At 37.0% G+C, this 19364-nt stretch overlaps 2 protein-coding genes across 4 annotated transcripts in view; one reads left to right on the top strand and one right to left on the bottom strand.

The window, feature by feature from the left end:
* The window catches only part of LOC134213721 (1-acyl-sn-glycerol-3-phosphate acyltransferase alpha-like), a 33783-nt gene extending 14707 nt beyond the window's left edge, over nt 1–19076 (top strand). The window contains exons 2-6 of one of the 3 annotated variants that reach the window (XM_062693020.1): nt 16672–16955; nt 17724–17902; nt 17963–18096; nt 18160–18341; nt 18406–19076. In XM_062693020.1, the coding sequence (XP_062549004.1) occupies nt 17832–17902; nt 17963–18096; nt 18160–18341; nt 18406–18720 (702 nt within the window). In that variant the 5' untranslated portion in view covers nt 16672–16955; nt 17724–17831 and the 3' untranslated portion in view covers nt 18721–19076. Of the gene's footprint in view, nt 1–13100; nt 13250–16671; nt 16956–17723; nt 17903–17962; nt 18097–18159; nt 18342–18405 lie in introns of those variants that run through there. The other 2 variants (XM_062693021.1, XM_062693019.1) reach the window with 2 other exon arrangements.
* Nucleotides 2109–16665, bottom strand: LOC134213722 (uncharacterized). Its single transcript, XM_062693022.1, has 6 exons — nt 16382–16665; nt 16049–16306; nt 15886–15985; nt 2738–2839; nt 2519–2674; nt 2109–2448 (listed from the first exon to the last, which is right to left on the bottom strand). Exons 1-6 carry the CDS (start codon nt 16459–16461, stop codon nt 2395–2397), a joined length of 750 nt encoding a protein of 249 aa, XP_062549006.1. The 5' UTR covers nt 16462–16665; the 3' UTR covers nt 2109–2394.
* Nucleotides 19077–19364: the final 288 nt, after the last annotated feature.

Here is a 19364-nt window from a genome sequence, read left to right as displayed (position 1 = left end):
CTACTTGTTTGGATTTCTGTCACGCACGTTTTTTATTCTTAGTTTGGAAGCACGTGCAACATGATACATATAAAATATTCACGGCGCTAAAAATCGATTTCCAGCACTGATAGACCAACGTCCATCGTTGCTCCTCGTTTGTTCCCACTTGTTAGGTATATGTTCATTGTAGTCGGGAAAAGCTGCATAGAGGGCAATCTGATCCTCTAAATACCGCTAAATGTAACAGGGTCACCACTTAGCCACGTTTGCGTCAGCTGACTACTGTAGTAGAGGGCGATGGTTCAAACATCCTTGTTCTTTTTTTGGTTTTACTGACAAGGTCATTGAAATGAAACAAAAAAGTATTAAGAATTTTCGAAGAATAAGTGTTATTTTTGAGGAGTGCTTGGAGTTTGTGTGGGGATTAGGAAGCGACTCATGTATTACGATCTTTGGATTGTTTTATAGACATTCCAGTTGACCGAAGAACAGTTACTCCTTAGAATAATAATCACTTTTAGAAAATGGTTTTTGAAAATTTCAAACAATACAACTACAGTTGAGAAAATGATAACAATACTTGGTTAGGCAAGGTGCTTATCCCTTGGATATTCATAAAACTATCGTGTTTTTTTTTGATTATACGAAAAGTTTTTGGAAATCATATCTCAGTTATGAATTGCATTCTGCTCGAATAGGCATTTCATGCAATAAACCGATTGAACATCAGTGTTGAAAATAAATGAATTATTGTGGGTAACACCTCGCTATTATGATTAATTGTTTCAAGTTTTTACATCACAATATCTCAATTTCACTTGCGACATAATGAGCATTTCAACCCATTTTCCTCCACATTGTGTCGTAGAAAAGGTAATCGTCCAATAGGACCGTTCATTGGTGGTATAGCGACGAGCATCATCAACGACATTTTGCTTCGACGCTTAGAGTCTATTTTCGTAACTATATATCGGTTTGTTGCTCGGACGCCGTCTCAAATAAGCAAAAAATAGCATCCACAAAAATGTTGTGAAGTATTTACATTGTACAGATTGTGAACGGCAATAAGAAAGAGTATGGCAAGCAAAGAATCTGAGAATGCGAACTGTTGGTGAAACAAAACAGACTGCAATGATTAGACCGCCACTGAGTAGATATTTCAAGTGAGAGTAAACATACGATAATTAGCGAACACATAGTAGGCACTGACTGGTGGCTTGTTTACTATAACGGCTATTAAGAGGCGATATGTTGACTTGCAACGTCAAACAGCGCAAGTGAGCGCATAGGGCGCATTGATCTTTGATTGCCTTTCAGGGTCGCTCGTCTGTTGACAGTCTGACACAGATTGGAAAAGTGTCGACAACGAAGGAACGAAGGGGCCAACTAACCAAAGTGTAGAAAATAGTATTTTGTTTAACTCGAACCTCTCTTACTAGCTCTAACTAGGTTCCTCAGTTAATCTTGCTATCCATAGGCGTAGGATCGCCAATCAGAAGACAATGTGATCAATTCTCTATTGGATTAGATGGGAATGTCTCCACTCTTTGGAACATTGTGCATGGCAAATACGTTTTTAATTGATAGGTACTTGTGGGGATATTATTAGTATTATAATACGATGAAAAATGACGCGCCGACGAGGAAAAAGAAGGCGATCAATCATTAGACACAATAACTAAAACCACTTATAGATTTTGAGTCATGCAGCTTGGGGATGGGAATGAATTAGGTACAATAAGCAAGATAAAACGACGAAAGACACAATATTGCATGTGGTGATGGAAAATTGCCCTCCTTAGCCGTGAGGTAAGACGCACGGCTACAAAGCAAGACCATGCTGAGGGTGGCTGGGTTCGATTCCCGGTGCCGGTCTAGGCAGTTTTCGGATTGGAAATTATCTCGACTTCCCTGGGCATAAAAGTATCATCGTGTTAGCCTCATGATATACGAATGCAAAAATGGTAACCTGGCTTAGAATCCTCGCAGTTAACAACTGTGGAAGTGCTTAATGAACACTAAGCTGCGAGGCGGCTCTGTCCCAGTGTGGGGATGTAATGCCAATAAGAAGATGGAAAATTGCATTGTAAAAATTGTAAAAAGTAGATGATCCAACATTCTTTGTTAGTTTTTATTTATTGGTGAAAACTCTCTCAGATTTATGCATTACATAAAAGTATTTGTCTGGAAATGTAGTTTAATAAGGTGTTTCCAAGTGATCGCAAATTCAATCAATATCTAAGTGACTAATCTATTCTGTGCTTCTCGAGCTTATTCTGCCGAAGCTGAATGATGCATGAGAGCACATGAGAGTATTATTTGCTCACGTTTCACATTCAAACACTTGAGGCGTCGCATAGATTTCTCAGTCCAAAGTTTGCCTGCAATGGTGTTGAACATTCGAATCATTTGTTACTCGAACATCTTCTTCATGACGAGATAAAACGAGTACGTCGTTTGGACGGCCTGCAATTGAAACATAAAGAGCAATTACAACTATCAATTATAATTGTGGCCGATCGCGCGCGTTGATTACCTTGCCGAATTGTTCGATGCTCACGTAGTAGAACCGAAAGGCGGTAATCCCAACGATCTGCTGCGACCGGACGGACATCAGAAGCACCTTTTTCTGCACCGATATGGGGGCTTCGTACCATCGATAGCTGTAGATCTCGCGCGCCAATGATTCGCTCTAATGAAGATGTGTGAGGCTGTAATTGTTATTCGGATGCTGCCAGCAAATGGCATTACTCACTATGTCGGTTAATTCGGTTCCGAAAAACGAGAATGCGAGCATTTCAAATGCGACAATTTCGCACAGAATAAGTGTTGTCATCGCCCCCAAACCGAATGAGCCCTGGATTGATTGTAATGTAGTTTTAATAGACGAAATATATGCATTTAGTAGTCGTATAATAATAGGATCCTTTTTGCAGATTAAATGTTAATGACTACAAATATTCAAATTTGAATGATTGGATTTAAAAGTAAAATGTTAACGGAATCTACTATTTTTGAAAAGAACAAAGGAAATTATATTAGATTTCTTGTGTATCGATAGCAGGTTCTTGAGCTCAACAAAAAATCTGCGATATACTTCTAAGTGCTAATATATTGTAGATTTTCACAAACTTCGGATTGGATTATTGATCTAATATTTCGGATTAAATTTTCTTTTATCGAGGCTTTTTTAAATGGATTTCAATTCCATTAGTACTCTGTGTTCCTTGCCCTTTACCAGTGTTGTGCTGAATCACTATCAAATGATAATGATTGCAATTTTCATGTGAAAACTTTTCACGTGAAAACAGTAGGCAACTTGTCGCCGGCGACAACTTCTCAAATTTTGTACTCAAACGATAATAAACACAGAATTTTTATTCACACATTAATCTTCACTGATATCAGCTAATTGTCAACAATCCCATTATATCTTCTTTTTAGCGTTATGGTTTCATGGTAGTAAATAGAAAAAGTTCAAAATGTAACGGCAAATGCTTCAAATTAAGATATGAGTTTTAAACGATTCTTAATCGCTGGCGAGTTTTTATCACTTGATAATTTAAAAGCAAGATCGCGGGTGAGTTTGATCATCCTCGATTTTTAAAAAAATTGATTTTTCCCATCCCTGCCCTTTACATTATCCATTTGGTATGATATGAGGTCGCGTAGCCATTAATTTGTTTATGCTTCACCGATATCTACGAATTTTTGTTTATACTTAATAATTTTTGGTTATACCGATTAAAAAAAGTTATGCAAACTTTAAAAATTAGATCTATGTGGAAAAATATTCTTTCATACCTTCCAAAAATGTTGATCTTAATGTTGTGGTTTTTGAGGCTCAGTGGTGATTTGAAGCTGAAATATCTCCTTTTAACTAAATCAAATGTAAATATATAAATGTCAGTATTCTCAGAACGTCAATTATCAAACAATACTCTAAACTATCCTTGAGTTCAGATCTTGGTCATATGTATCATCCAGAAAGCGTCATTCGAGCCTTGGGTATATTTTTGAGTTAGAATAACTTTCGTATTATAAAAATGTCCCAGTACAGCGAGAACATTTTTCATTGTAAACATGTTGCAGTATTCCCAAAATATCAACGATTCCCAAAAACTACCCTCGAGTTCAGATCTGTATGGCTAACAAAGCGATCTACGAGTTCCTGGTTATACTTTTGAATAGTAATTATTCAATAGTAATAAGCATGTCACAATTCCCAGGACATCTACCGTACTTTAAACCATTGTAGAGTTTAGATATTGGAGGTCTGCAACGTTAACAAAGTGCTCGGTGATACCCTGGCCATATTTTTTAAATTTGTAATTGCTTCATGGGACATAATTTTAATTTTATAAATGGCCGAGGTGCTGCTAAACCAAACCATGCGGCTTTTCCACTGTTTATATATATGTACATCTGTTTGCGTGTTTTTTTGATAAAGAATATCCTCGTCCAGATGATTGGCGCGTCAGTCGAAAAGCGTTAAGTATGGAGGGTTCAGGTTCAACACCCTTTTCCGGCCGAGTTTTTTAAGGAGCATGCAGCATTTTATTTCTCGATGAGAGTTTAAAAATAAATTCAATGTAAACTCCATTTAATTCCACTACGGTTTGTTAACTCTACAGATACGTATTTTGACATCAACTGTGAGGCCGTCTTCATGTCGAAATACGTATCTGTAAAGATAACAAAACGTAGTGTAATTAAATGAAAAGTACTAAACTCGGCTTAGACAATACAATTTCTGGCAACCTAAAATCATTCGGCCGAATAAGTCATGTCATTGAACAAATTATTGGGCCGAAAGTCATCTATCGGAACAAGTCATTCAGCCGATAATGTTGTAAGGCCGAATCGGCCGAACATGCCGTTTGTCCGAACAGGTCGATTAGCCAAAAATGCCATAAGGCTCACGAAAGGGTCGTTTGACAAAACGGGCTATTAGGACGAACGGATAATATGGCCGAAAACGTTGTTTAGCAAACAAAAAAAGCTTTCGCCCAAACAAGTCATTCGATAGGATTGGCCAATTTAGATTAAGCCAATTGATTGGTCGAAAAAAACATTTAGCAGGCAATAATTATGAAAAAATTACAGAGAAAATGCCTATCTTAGTTCTAGTGATTTTGTCCTGTTTTCTTCCAAGAATGTTGTTCCATCCCAGTCATGCGGTTTTGGTTTACTGATGTTGATGATCAAATCATTTCTCATTTCATTTTTCGTTTCTCACTTCTCCATCGTCAGTTCTTACTTCTCACTTCTCAATTTTCGTTACTAACTTCTCAAAAATCATTTATCAATTCTCACTTTTTAAAGTATGTAATGAGATATGAAAAGGGAAAAGTGGGACGTCTCACTGATCAATATTCATTTCTCACTAACAATACCTCACGTCTCACTTCTCATAATATTAGAAGTTTTTTTTTCGGCCTAATGGCAATTGTCGAAATGGCTTTCAAGCACATAAAACAAACGATGCTAAAGCTAAATGGCCTATTCTGTCAAATGACGAATTTGGTCGCATGTTTGTTCATGGCCATATAATTTGTTCCTTTTAGTCAAATTTTTAAAAAAGGAATAGTAACCTCGCAACATTGAATGTACTTATCAAACACTAAGAAATATGCCAATCGTGAGATTAGATTCTTATACAGTAGATATTTCATAACATAGAAATTTAATACTAACGCATAAGTTCATTCAAAACTCCGTGGAGTTTGTAATCCATTGAATCAAATTAAATATGTTTAAAAAAAACTTTTTTCCAGGTCATCAAACAGTCTCTGGGACTATATTGCTTAACGGTTACCAGATCTTTCCAAAAATGGTCCATGCTCTTTGTGATCCATAGACCCAAATTGAATCAAACTGAGGTCATGGGTTCGAGTCTCATAGAAGAATTATTTTTTATCTCCAATACATTTTTCAAATCAAAATCTTCCACATAATGTATATGGAGTTTTTTAGAACATTGTAAAATAATGACCATGTCGGGTGGCCAATACCCGAAAAATATGTAATTGAAGCTGAACAAATCTTAATTGCTTCAAATGAAACGTTTTGACGTTTGAATATGATGAAATTTTAATTGAAACTGGATAAGAGCGTAATGTTTACATTGACGGAACTTTATCACAATCTGTCAAATGATTATTGAGATGTCATCGAAACAAGAGACGATCCGCAAAAAAATTATGGAAAATCCGACTATGTACAACTGATGAATCGAGAAACATCGGCTCGGGAGGTGAAATCATTCCAGGAGATCTAAACAACCCAGCTTCGGCCAGGCGGCGGCAAAAAACCGAAGACAACGAAGCCGGAGAAGGCATGGAAGTAGAGGTATGCGCCGGTGCGAAATTCGGCAGTGGCGGCGTTTGACAGAATTTTGGTCGGCGGCGGTGGCGTTTTCGGCGACATGCCGAAAGCCATTTTAGCCGACGGCGTCGTGAATCGGCGTAGCGATTTTTTTAGTACGTTTCTTTAACATTTTCTTTTGCTTTTTTTTCAAAATATTTTCAAGATATTTACGGAAGAATTTTTTAAATTTCACCTGAAAATCTGATGAACTTCTCAAAAAAATTCTTAAGGTTTTCCGAAATATCAATTTGGAAATTATTTTAGGATTTTTCACAAGAACTATACTTTGATGTTTCGAGAATTCTTTGGAATTACCAAAAGAAGCTCTTGGGAATTCAAAAAAAAAGTTTAGCAGATAATTCGACGGAATTATCATATGACGAATTCTTCAGAACTTCAAGAGAAATTGTTCAAAATTACTATAGAAAAATTGTTCGGAATATCCATGGAAAGTTCTTTATAATTGTAGAAGAGTGCGGCTCGTAGAATGGGTATTTCAATGTAGGCTTGCTCAGTCTAGAATCGGCTAGTTTGGCTATGCTATGCTATGCATAGAGAGGAGGAGTTTTCAAGGGATATTCTCTGGAATTTCTACGGAAATTTCCGGAGAAGATTGTTCAAAATGTAGAATTCGATGGAAAATTGTTCAGATTTTTTAAAGGAATTGCTTTAGATTTCTACGAAAAATTCTTGTTACAGACGTTCGATAATTGCAAGTAATTTAACTGAAATTCAATTACACTTATATTACATCTGACATCGACTGACAACCGTTTAACGTCTAGAATGCGTTTCAGTAATCGAACGGTATTCGTTAACGGAAACGTAAACATCAGTTATCTAACGACTAGTGTATTGTCTGTTAGAAATTCTTGGGAAATTCCATTGGCTAAAAGCCAAATACGGCCGTACTTGTAATTTGGCCGAAAAACTCGTTTTCTCTAACAGGTCGTTTGGCCGAATATGTTATCAGCCCGAAAATGCCTTTGGCCGAAATTATCGTTTGACACAATGGTCCATTTGGCCGAAATGTCGTTTGGCCCAAAGGGTCATACGACCAAATGTCAATTGCTGAATGGAAAAATCAAATTACCAGTTCGGCCGAATGTTCCTTTTGGCTGTATGTCGTTTTCTGCCAAACTAAATTTGCGGCTAAACCATTGTCGACCTGATAACAGTTTCAGATAAACGTTCAGTTCGGCTCGGCTAAATGGAATTTGGCTAGATGACTTTTGGCTTAAAGGCCAGTATCGACTTAAAAAGTAGAGGTTACGGAATTTTATTTAATGATCATTTGTCGAAAAGGCCATTTAACCAAACGAGTGGCCAGGGAAATTTCAAATATCTTTCCATTATTGTCTTGAAAATAGCCAAAATGGGCTGCAGCTGAACGACACTTTTGGCCAAATGAACTGTTCGACCAAATGAGAAAAGCCAAATAACTTTAAGCTAGATAGTCCTTTACCAAATAATCTATTCGGCCAAGCGACATATTCGACCAAACAACTTGTAGTCTTCGGTCATATTGCTTTCTGCCGAACAATCCTTTTCGGTACGAAAATTCAACGAGAAATTCTTTGGATTTCAACGGGAAATCGTTCGAAACTTCCGCACGAGTTTTTTCTTAGTTTTTACGGAGAGTATTTTAAAATTTCAACATGAAATTGGAATTTTCAAGAAAATCATTGATATCTTCACGAAAAATTCTCTGGAGTTTCAACGTGATGTTGAAGAAATCAATCAGAAAATTCTACGGAAATCCCACTGAATCTTCGGAATTTCCAATGAAAATTTTACGGACTTCTTCAAATTTGAATCGGCGTGGAAAACTATAGATCAGCGGCGTGACAAATTTTAAACGGCAGCACGCCGGCGGCGGCGCACACGTCTCCATGTTTACAATGGTCAGGAAGGCACCAAACCGGAACGATAAACAAAATACCGCACCCGCAAAGGTGCACCGCGCTGGATGACGGGAATTACATCAAGGCGGATTTAAAGTAATTGCCGGGAAGGAGTTTTACGTTGGCACAGCACGGTTGGCCGTTCCTGAGATGAGCCAGCCGTTCATCACAACGGGTGCCATCAATGGACAAATGTACCAATACGAGTGCCTCCAGAAGCCCTTGCTGCTCTTCATGCAGTCCCTCGGTAGCGGTATGCTATTTTGGCTGGATTTGGCATCCTGTCACTACTTCAAATAACAAATTATGCGGAAACGAACACAAATAAATTCATATATAATAAATCTTGCGCTTAGTTTCATAGGGGCGTAACTGTATAGATCGATTTCTCTTCGTCGATTTTTTCTTTTTATTATTGTACCGAATTGCGCTAGTTTGTCGATGATTTAATAGTTTTGTTTGATAAAGTATGATTCTATCTTGCACCAGAATTAATAATCACGGTTATAGCTTTTGAAACAATTGAGTTATTAACAAAATATAAAATCGATTAAGAGAAATCGATCAATACAGTTACGCCCCTATGAAACTAAGCGCGAGAAATATGATATATTGTGACTTTCAATAAAAAATAGGAACAAAAGAAATAGATAAAATCGACTATATTGCATGGCTGTTACAGTTTTCATATGTACCTGGGAGCTGCGGATAGAGTCGAAACGATTGTCAAAAAATCTCCAAAGCAAGCTGTCAAAAAGTATCCATCGCATCGAGAGAGTTTGTGAGCATTCTGAGCGCAGCCGAGAGAGTACACGTGTAAATCAACTCATACTAATTATAGTTCATTTATAACAAAACTCAATTATTTGGTGTCATTTCAAACCTATCGAGGAATTTTAATAAGTGAACAGCATGATTTATTTTTACGATCGGCACAATAATTTATGCAATGCAGTAAATCAACGAAATCTTTGAAATATTTTTTTAAAAGATAAACATAATAATAATTCGATGTGAGAAAATCGTAGCGTGTACATTGAACACTGAGAGGAAATTTTCGGGTTTCAAGCAAAATATCTTGAAAATTAGAATCGATCGAGTCCGCAGCTCCCAGATATGTACTAGTTGAATGTGTACTGGTTATTCAGAGATTCCGGGCAAGGCCAAATAGGGGAACGGTTCAGCACTTCATCCCATAGCTCCTATTTCCATCCCATCAAAAACAAAGCAATGAAAAGGAATTTGGTTTGTTTCTTATTTTTGTGATTTTTTTCAGCGTGTAAGCAAAAAGAAGCGACGAGATTGGTGCTGTATTTTTTTGTTTTGCGATGAGATGAATATATGTTCAGTGAGATGGAAAATGGAACAGTTCCCCTAGTTTGTTTGATTTTCGTAAATTCCATGAATAGCATTGGGGACGGATTTTAATTTATCGTTTTGACCTTTTTTTTCATATTTTTCCCAGTGTATGATTATGAATTTATTGTTGTTTTTTATTAAAATTTCTAATTTTTTTTTTGCCGAAGCAGGCACTTAATAACATGTATAAGAAAAAACTTTTACATCGCATTAGTCACATACATTCGGAAACTTATACTTTTCGTTAACTTATGAATGTTATTAGCTTTTAGATATGGGATCATTCATTAGGTGCCATAATGAAGAGTATAAATATTTTCGAATGGTTTTTTGTCATAACATATAAGGTTATTTTTGTACGTGTTAAACTAAACATCTTGTTTAGTTATTAACAGGGATTGAATCCTAAAGAGAATGATCAAGTCTCTCACTTATCATCTCTGCACGCTTAAAGTCATTCACACAATTTTGTGTTTCGTTCACACAAAACGGGCCTAACCTGGAGCAACACATATTATGAGTAACTGCCATGTTACTTATTTTAGTGTAATTGACGGTTAACGATTTCCGATGAGTTCATTTCACACAGTGAGAGAGCGGTCGGAAAACGGACCTAACCTCAATTATATTTTTTCATGTAAATTGAAAGTTATCGCAACATTTTTATACTATTTCAGAGAAGTTCCCATTTATTTCAATATGACCAAACTAAAGTCCGATGTTTATAGTCGAACATTTTAGTTGTATCGTATCGAAAGATGACGAAAATCCACAGAAAAAGTAATTTTCGTTGCGATGCATGCCGGAGGCAACCGCCATCATGGCAATCAAAATGGACTTGACAGTTCGAAGCAAAGTTTCTTACACATATTAAAAGAATAAAAGACATTACACAGCGACTGTGCATGTCTTACACATCATTTTCACACAGATTGCTATTCTCTCGTGTCATCGTCGTCATGTGTGAAAATTATTCATGCGATGTGTAATTTACTTTAAGCGTGTGTGTACATTAGAGTGATTCAAATTTTGACTTTTTTGCCCCCCGATGCTTAAACGATTGCATTTACCATTTTAATAATCCTCCTAAATTTTTAGCAATTTTGGATATAATTTGACTGTGCACACGTCATTTGAAGTTTGTATGGAAATTACTGTGAAAACTGACCCTAATGTGGAAGACCGTTCCGTGAGGTGGCCCATGAACTATTTAAATATAATCAACACATTGCCTACACAGAATACTTCTCAAGCTGAAAGGCAGTTGTTGTTGCGAAGTGATTTCTCGTTTGGAAGCAAAGTTATGAAGAAAACAAAAATGATCATTATTGATATTGATGTTATTCTTTTACGTGTTAAATTGAATTTCCCACGATTCAGTATTTCCTTAATAACTTTTCTTGCGAGCATCAAATCGTTTCGCAACAAAGACGGTCTGTTTCCTTATAAAATTTCTTATGTTGTCGATGTACTCATATGTTTTTAGAGCTTTAAGGGAAGCGTTGGGGAACGGTTTTCCATGAAAGTTACTGTTTTTATAGTAATTTTCATACAAACTTCAAACTGGGCGTGCTCACTCAATTTATATCCAAATTAGCTAAAAATTTAGGTGGGTTAATAAAACGTCGGGGGGCAAAAAAGTCAAAATTTGAATCACTCTAGTGTACATATACGATATGTAGTATATAGATAGTGGAATATATAGATGAGCGAAGATAAATCCTCTATCTCCAAACGAACTGTTAAACGTGTCTCCAAACGAGCATGACGTCACGATTTCAATGGAAACGTTAAGGGCTGTGACGTCATATGCGCGTGTGCACGGGCAAAAAAATCGACTCAGCCATGCTTTCGCTCATCTATAGATTCTACTATCTATAGCCGCGAGAGACTTTTTTCGCAAGCTGTCATGATAGAGAACTGATTCGGGAGGCTATTGGCGATTAAAGGTTGCATGAAGAAGAAGAATTAGTCGAAGGATGATATTAGAAAAATATTGCACGGGGTAGCACACGGAATTTTTTTTTAAACTCTTCTCAAAAATTCTAGAAGAGATTTAATTAAAAACGAAAAGCAGTACGGGGTTGGACTTTTCTTATACTGTGTATCAAGTATTGCATCATAAAATAAAATTTGAATTCGAAAAATTGCGTTTAATATGCAGTAGAAGGAAAGTCCAACCCCGTACTGCTAACCGTTTTTAATTACATTGCTCCTTGTCAAGTCGAGTCAAGTACGAGACACTGAAGACGGCCTTACTTTTGAGGTCGAAATACGTATCTGTCAAGATACAATTAAGTGGTGGAATTCAATGGGATTGTATAAACTCGTCTTATGACAGGACATAAATATAGTTTAAAAAAGATATTCTATCACAGGAGAATAAATGAAAAAGACACCAGGCTCAATAAATTTTATCACGCTTTAATCTGTTGTCAACATTTGGAATAGAACGCCGAAAAGGTCAAACAAGGCTGGAATAATAACCTAATACAAGACTACGTTCAGACTGGTAATATAGCTACTTGGTATAGAGAATCTTGATATGATACGTCATACTAATTATTTGCAGTGAAAATTAGATTTGTGAACTTTGATGCCAAGCTACTCTATATCAAGTGATATAGCTCGTAGTCTGGATGGCACATAACATGAAGGATATAAATCCAGGCACTTTATTATACTCAGGCTACAAGCTTTATCACTTGATAAAGTGTGTCTTGATAAAGAGTATGACATCATCAAAGATCGTCGGTGATGATACTGCGCTGCTAAACGACTGAGAGGGAAAGCCAGAGTATCATTTATAATTATTCATTTCCGCGAGCTGCATCGCAAGTCGCGTTTACTCTGTCCTAATACTCGCGCACGTTAATGATGCTCTATGGACTAATCGTATTTACTTACCATGGATTCAGCAAGACCAATCAATCGGTAGTCTTCTATATATGACAATGCTCCTATTCAGTGGACCAAAATAAAAACGCATAGTAATTCGAACTCTCAGATTTGAACGATTGTGGTGGGCTAAAAAAATTGTTTCAAATAGTAGCTTGATATCAATGTTCGTATACTGCAAATAATACATATGCGTTTCACATCAATATTTGATATAGCAAGTAGTAATGTAGACAAGTCTATGGACGGCACATTACACGATGACCAATGTACAATTTCGAAATTATTCTTTTCTGAGTGGTAGATAAGACGTTTCATTTTTTGAGTAGTTGAAACGACGGAAGTGACAAAACATAAAAACAAATCCAAATTTGTACTTAGGTTTTTTATTGCATGAAACAATTATTGTTGATTTTTCACGTTTAATTTTAATTACAATGGTTATTGGTCAGCAAAATGTAAAGCTGGGGTTGAAACTATTGCCAAGTCAAGGAATTTAGGTAAGTTTTATTGTTTTCCTTTCAATAATCAAGTAATACAATTTGAAACAAATTTTTTACCCTACCACAGTCGTTCGAATTATGCAGCATGTTTATGATTCAAACTCCGTTGGCCCATTAGGAGTATCGTCCAGGCCTTGTGTCGTATAGAAGACTACCGATCTCATGAGCAACGAAGAAGGTGTATTTGGTACGGCGACAAACTCTACGTGATCAGAAGATCTTGCTGAATCCAAAGTGAGTACAATTTAGTCTGGATCTAGGAAGTACACAAATTCATCAACCACCTCGATTTGGTCAATATCGACTCAAATTCCAGGGACTTGCTGATATTGTCTTCTCTTGAGCCGTTATTTGTTATCTTACTTCACCATTATTGATATGATGTTTGGAAACCAGTAATCGTTCAATGAGTGTGTGTAAATTAATTCATAAAGCGCCAGGGATCGCCAGCTCATTTTTTTTTGTAGAATTTTGTCCCTTAGTCATATAAAAAAGACAGACTCTCCGTCATCGACAAGTGGTCGTGCAGACTGAACAATTAACATCTAAGACAAGACAACGCACAGAACATTTACACAACACCCAGTGGTCCAGCGGAGATTTTTTCGTGTCACGGGGCGAGAATCGAACTCACACTCCATAGCACATACGTCTAGACGATTGACGTCGCTAACCGCAAGGCCACGAGGCCGGTGGGAAAGTACGAATCATGGAATGATTTCGTTGCTGAGAAGCCTTGAAGAGTAGAAAGCTGGCTATTCTTATTATAAGAACGAGAAAGACCTATGTACAATCGCGATTTGTTTTTATCGTGGAGTTACATTGCAATTTTTCCTGAAACGATGATCAAACGTCCTATGTAACAATCACACTCAGTTTAATCGTATATGTACATTGGTCGTTCTGCAATGTTTGGATTTGCTCTGCGCATTGAAAGATTTTTGCATGGGTATTCATGTGACATACAGATTAGTAAAAATGCTATCAATGGCAGTGTTTAATTCGATTTTTTCAAAATTGTTACTTAGGTCCTTTTGAAAAGTTAAGCGAGAAGTTTTTAAAACACTTCTCAAAAATTCTAAAAGCAATTTAATTAAAAACGGTAAGCAGTACGGGGTTGAATTACCGTTTTTAAATAAATTGCTTTTAGAATTTTTGAGAAGAGTTTTAAAAACTTCTCCGTATGGTTTCCCGTGGAGATTTTTTCGATTATCATCTTTCTGCTTCTTCTTCTTCATGCAACATCAAAGCGCCAATTGGCCCTGACGAAAGCGAGAAAACAAAATGGGGGCCGGATGATGCGTTTCTATTTCACCCGGCAAGGGATATAGGACGTCAATTTTAAAATGCTTATTAAAACGTTAAAACACATTTTAGCTGAAAATAGTTGGATTTTTCGGGTTAGAAATTTAATTTTCTTTTAAATAAGAAACACGAGAATAGAAATATTTTGATTAAAAAAACATGTGTAGATAATTAGTCTAACATGTAGTTTTTCAAATTTCTAATCCTACTTATTAAAAAGTTTTCAATATATCACTGTTAATAACATTTTAAAAGCATTTTAAAATATACTTCCTATATTTCACCATGTTGAAATACAGTGATTTCACGCACACGTCCGTCTCCGCTAGATGGCAACAGCGCAGCTTCGTCAAAGCGAATACCCCATGATGGATTTCTTTTAGAAAGCTCCAAATGCGGGTAACACTGGCTCTGATGATGCATTTCAACTTGTTCTGCACAGCTGTGCAGTAACTAACACGAAATGAGCGAAAACAAAGCAAGAATCCCCATTTTCTGTGGGGGCTGCCTATCCGATTCTGTTTTTTCGCATTTGTATACAACTTTGATAAATTTGTTATCATGGCTTGTTATGATTCGGAACAGTTTTTGCCTCTCTTTTATCGTTGTTCGATATCTATTGAGAGCGATTCCTGCAAACCCTGGTTATTAACCAATTGTAGTTTAACGAATTGACTTGTTGAATTTGGACTCTTATATGAATCATATTCAGCAATTAGAATATTTATGTTATGCATCGAGTTAGCCATAATTAACAAATCAAGGATGACGCGGATGACAACGTAACCGGCGGGATGATCAAACGGATTCGACGGATGCTACTCTCAAAGCGTTATTATTTTCGAAGAATTTACATGTAGCTGAATTAAGACTTAGCAACAAATCAGATAATAAAGATGTTTTTTCAAAATGAGATGTTGTAGCTGTATAACTTTTCCAAAATTGTGTGAAAAAAGCTTGAACATATGTTGCGATAAGAGATAGTACAGAAATAATTCAACACAGCGCTGAATTAAATCATCACACTGATGTTAGCTTAACTAGTGAATGTTTGTCCAGCGAAAAAATTGAACACCATTAGACATAATATTTTGTAATTTCCAGAAATTCCCAGAAGAGATGGCTAAGAAATTGGTAAAAAAAACTTAGAAAATCGGTTGAAAAACCACTGAGATATAGCCATTTAAATATTTAGTTACAACGATTTTCTGAACGAATGAATCAATTAATCGAAAAATAGTAATTGAAGCAAAATTTTATCTACTTCATATTCTTTTTACGTCCTTCTAATAAGTGACTTAAAATGAGGATTGAGTGTATCTGTTAAAGTAAAAATCCAGTAGTAGAAATAAATGAAGAATGAGGTAAACAGTGATCACCAATCGATTTTAGAGATTTTAGCTAGTCAACCTAACGAGTTTAAAAAGAAAAACAGATTTGAATCACCGTCTGCTACTTGAGATCGCCCAGACTAAATACTAGCAAACTGACCGTTTTGAATGAGTATCAATCGAGACAATTTGCATTTGCGACGTTATCAGTACTATAAAATAGTTTGTCCTTACGAATGTTATGAAGAAAAGAAGTAAACACCACACGATAACGCATCCCAAGAATTGAGCCAATAAGATCGGGCTGATCAACTTCTCCAGTAAATTGGCACACCTGCAAGTTCATTGTCAACTTGTACACTTCTCACAATTAACACATTCCAAGCTGGTCATTCACCTCAACGCAAGATAATGGGCTCTAATTACGTCGTCTACAGCCTGATGCAGTCGTGACCCTCCTCCAATGTAGATGGAACTGTCCAGCATTCGGATGCGCTTAATCACCAGCTTGAACAATAACGAAACGTACTTTATCAGACTGTAGTAGACCATCGATTTCGTGGCTAAGAATATGGCACTACAGAAGAAAATGGGCGCAATCAGCGATTGAACAAACACATAGTGGAACACGTTGTAGTGGTTCATGAAGGGCAGCCTGAAATGATAACCAGCGACATAGTTGATATGAACAATCCACTAATCCACTATACCACTCAATTGTGATAATTACTCATTGGGAAAGTTGAAGTAGTACGGTCCACTTGAGTTGTTCCACGTGTAATACTTGTAGAAGGTAAACGCTGGAGGCATAATAATGTACACCGGAATGTTGCTTCCAGTGTAAGCGAAGTAGAATCGACAAATGTTTCTAATAAACAGATTTGTCTTCACGATCGTCTCTCGGTATACCGATGGCTGACTCGGATCACAATCTGGGTTTAAATAAAAACAAATTGTTCAATATTTCAGGCACGTATTACGAATTTCGAAGATATTACATTCAGCAAACGCCACTTGCAGGGTTTTGATCAGCAACATCAGCTCCGGAAGTTTCCACACATACACAATGAACACCGGATACATCATCGAGATGAACACGATTTCGCCAAGATGGCGCACCGCCGAATGAACATCGACCACATCAAGATACAGGATCAGCGGCAGCAGTCGCAGGAAGAAATGGCACAAGAAAAATCCATACAATCCATACAGACGACGCCGGCTGCCCCAAGCTCCGCATCGCTTCAGCAGCTTGATCACCAAAGGATACACTTCCTCCAGACTGCCGAAGTGAACTAGACCGGGTATGATTGTCATTCGTAGGAGGGTTAGTTGACTGCAGGACGTTATCCTTAAACTTGTGAAATGGACATCCATGTGGGGAGCTTAAATCCGTTTTGTGAGTAAGCATTTATTGGAGGGTTTATAGTGCGTGATGGTAATTATAGTGATTTTTTAAGCAATGAGCTTCATGTTGTGACTGAGCATTATGATTTTGTAAAGCAGTCACGTTTCTCGTCATAACAGCAAATTATTTATTTGGAAGTACAGTAAGCTTTCTACGCTCAGCTTTGCATTGATGTTAATTTTTATGACAACTTTCCATATACTGTCATCCAGAAGAAATCATGACGAGACAGGGACGGAAGAAAATTATATATGACATTGAAAAACCAGTATTTCCAGGGTTATAACGAAAAGCTTTTTCCATCCTCTTATTTGACTTTACATGAGTTATACGGATTCTCACTACAATTTCCCATTTTCGGAGTTTCCAAAAAGATTTTTTTTAAATTTCTGCATTTCTTTTTGTTCGAAATTTCCACTGAAAATTATTCGGATTATTCATAGAAAATTCTTCTGAATTGTTCAATGCATTCAGAAAGACCAGACCATTCCGAAAGTGGCTGTATTCATTTATCGGTCTAGAAAATTTTCAAGTTGGAAATTTTCTTTACTTCTCTGAGCATATTTTAACTCAATTTCAGATACAGAAGGAGCTCGTTAATTTTGATTAATGCCAAATCTAATATTTCTAACCAATGTAATATCTCCTTCTTTTCCCATTATAGGACGTCTTCCTGAAAAGCACCTGCGTTCAGATTATCGCAGTTTCCATCCTCTTGAGTTTTGTGTGGCCCACGTTCAAGTATTATGCGAAACTCACCGCAATCCTGTTGATGTCCTTTTTGGTGCTGGTTATACCGATTCCGCTATTTCTATTCAAGCCCCGTTGGCCACTAAATGCGCTGTAAGTAGTCATCGAAAAGGAAGTAACGTCATCTAATTCGATCAAAAAACCTCTTTCCAGCATTCCGGGTATTGTTGCGTGCGAAATCATCCGATGGTTCGGAGTGCAGTACGAAATTCGGGGGAAGGAACATATCAACGTCAATAATGGCGGGGTGGCCCTCATCAATCATCAAAGTGCCATTGACATCGTGCGTAAGTTAGAAAGTTTTATTTTCTTACTTTTCCCTATTTTCATTAGATTTATCTGCTTTCTAGTGCTATCACGTTTGCTGCGTGAGTTCCGAAATATTGTCCCCGTGGTGAAGAAAGAATTATTTTATGCCCTTCCCTTTGGAATTGCCTCCTATCTGGTGGGGGTGGTTTTCATTGATCGGAAGAACACCAGCTCAGCAAAAGATGTCATGAAACGCGAAGCGGTTGCTATTCAAAGGGATAACGTATGAAGATGGGTCAAATTGGAGTAGATTTTCACTTGAAATAATTGATTCCTTTCTATTTTAGCTCAAGCTGGCCATATTCCCCGAGGGCACACGACACGGCAAAGACACGCTACTCCCTTTCAAGAAGGGTTCGTTCCACGTGGCTATCGATTCACAGTCGGTAATCCAACCGATCATAGTTTCCAAGTACGCTTTTTTGGATCACAAAAAGAAGCGATTCGGCAGAGGTCGGGTGATCGTGAAGATCTTGCCGGAGATCTCGACTAAGGGCATGACCAAGGACAACATCAATTCTCTGGTGGAAAAATGCCAAACCACTATGCAAAAGGAATTTGACGCACTCAGTGCGGAAGTTAAACAGTACTGCCATCTGTAAAAGTGAGGGATCAATTAGCTTAGGACTCTGTTGTGTAGTTTACAGTAGCATAGGAATTCTAACAATTTGATTAGTACTGAGCATGACAAGTATTTCGTAGAACTGTAGTCACTTGCATTCATCAGTACCTGAGTTTTGAGGAGCATGCTCAAGTACTTCACGTAGTCAATTGGTCGAAGAGTGAGGAGCAAAAATTTTACTACAATGAGGCGCATTTTGTAATCACAATTTAAAAACTATTAACTACCGTTGATATTGTTTAGATTTCCAAGGTCATTAGAAATATAGGTTTAGGGGATCATGTTCATTCTACAGTTGAATGTTTAATAAATATGATTAATTTTTAAAAAGTTTTATCCTGATTGTATTCATTTTTTTATTAACCTTCCGCAACTCGCTTCAACTTTCATCTCGTGTGTTGTAAAAAGTATAACAGTCCTAAAATCCGTTAAAATGAAGCCAATTCAAACGATACCAACGTGATTTTTTCGGGAAAATAATAAAGGGGATATATACTCTCATTGAGGACATTTTTTAAGTCCACTGGATCTTCTGCTGGTCCTCGGAAGATCCGGAACCAATGGAACACCGGTGAAAATAGTTCATCTTTTCGATAAATGGCGCAATGTTTCTTATAAGAATTC

This window comes from Armigeres subalbatus, chromosome 2 (genome assembly GCF_024139115.2).
Source record: "Armigeres subalbatus isolate Guangzhou_Male chromosome 2, GZ_Asu_2, whole genome shotgun sequence".
In the NCBI taxonomy this organism is placed as follows: domain Eukaryota; kingdom Metazoa; phylum Arthropoda; class Insecta; order Diptera; family Culicidae; genus Armigeres; species Armigeres subalbatus.
This window is presented reverse-complemented; position numbering and strand designations above follow the sequence as displayed.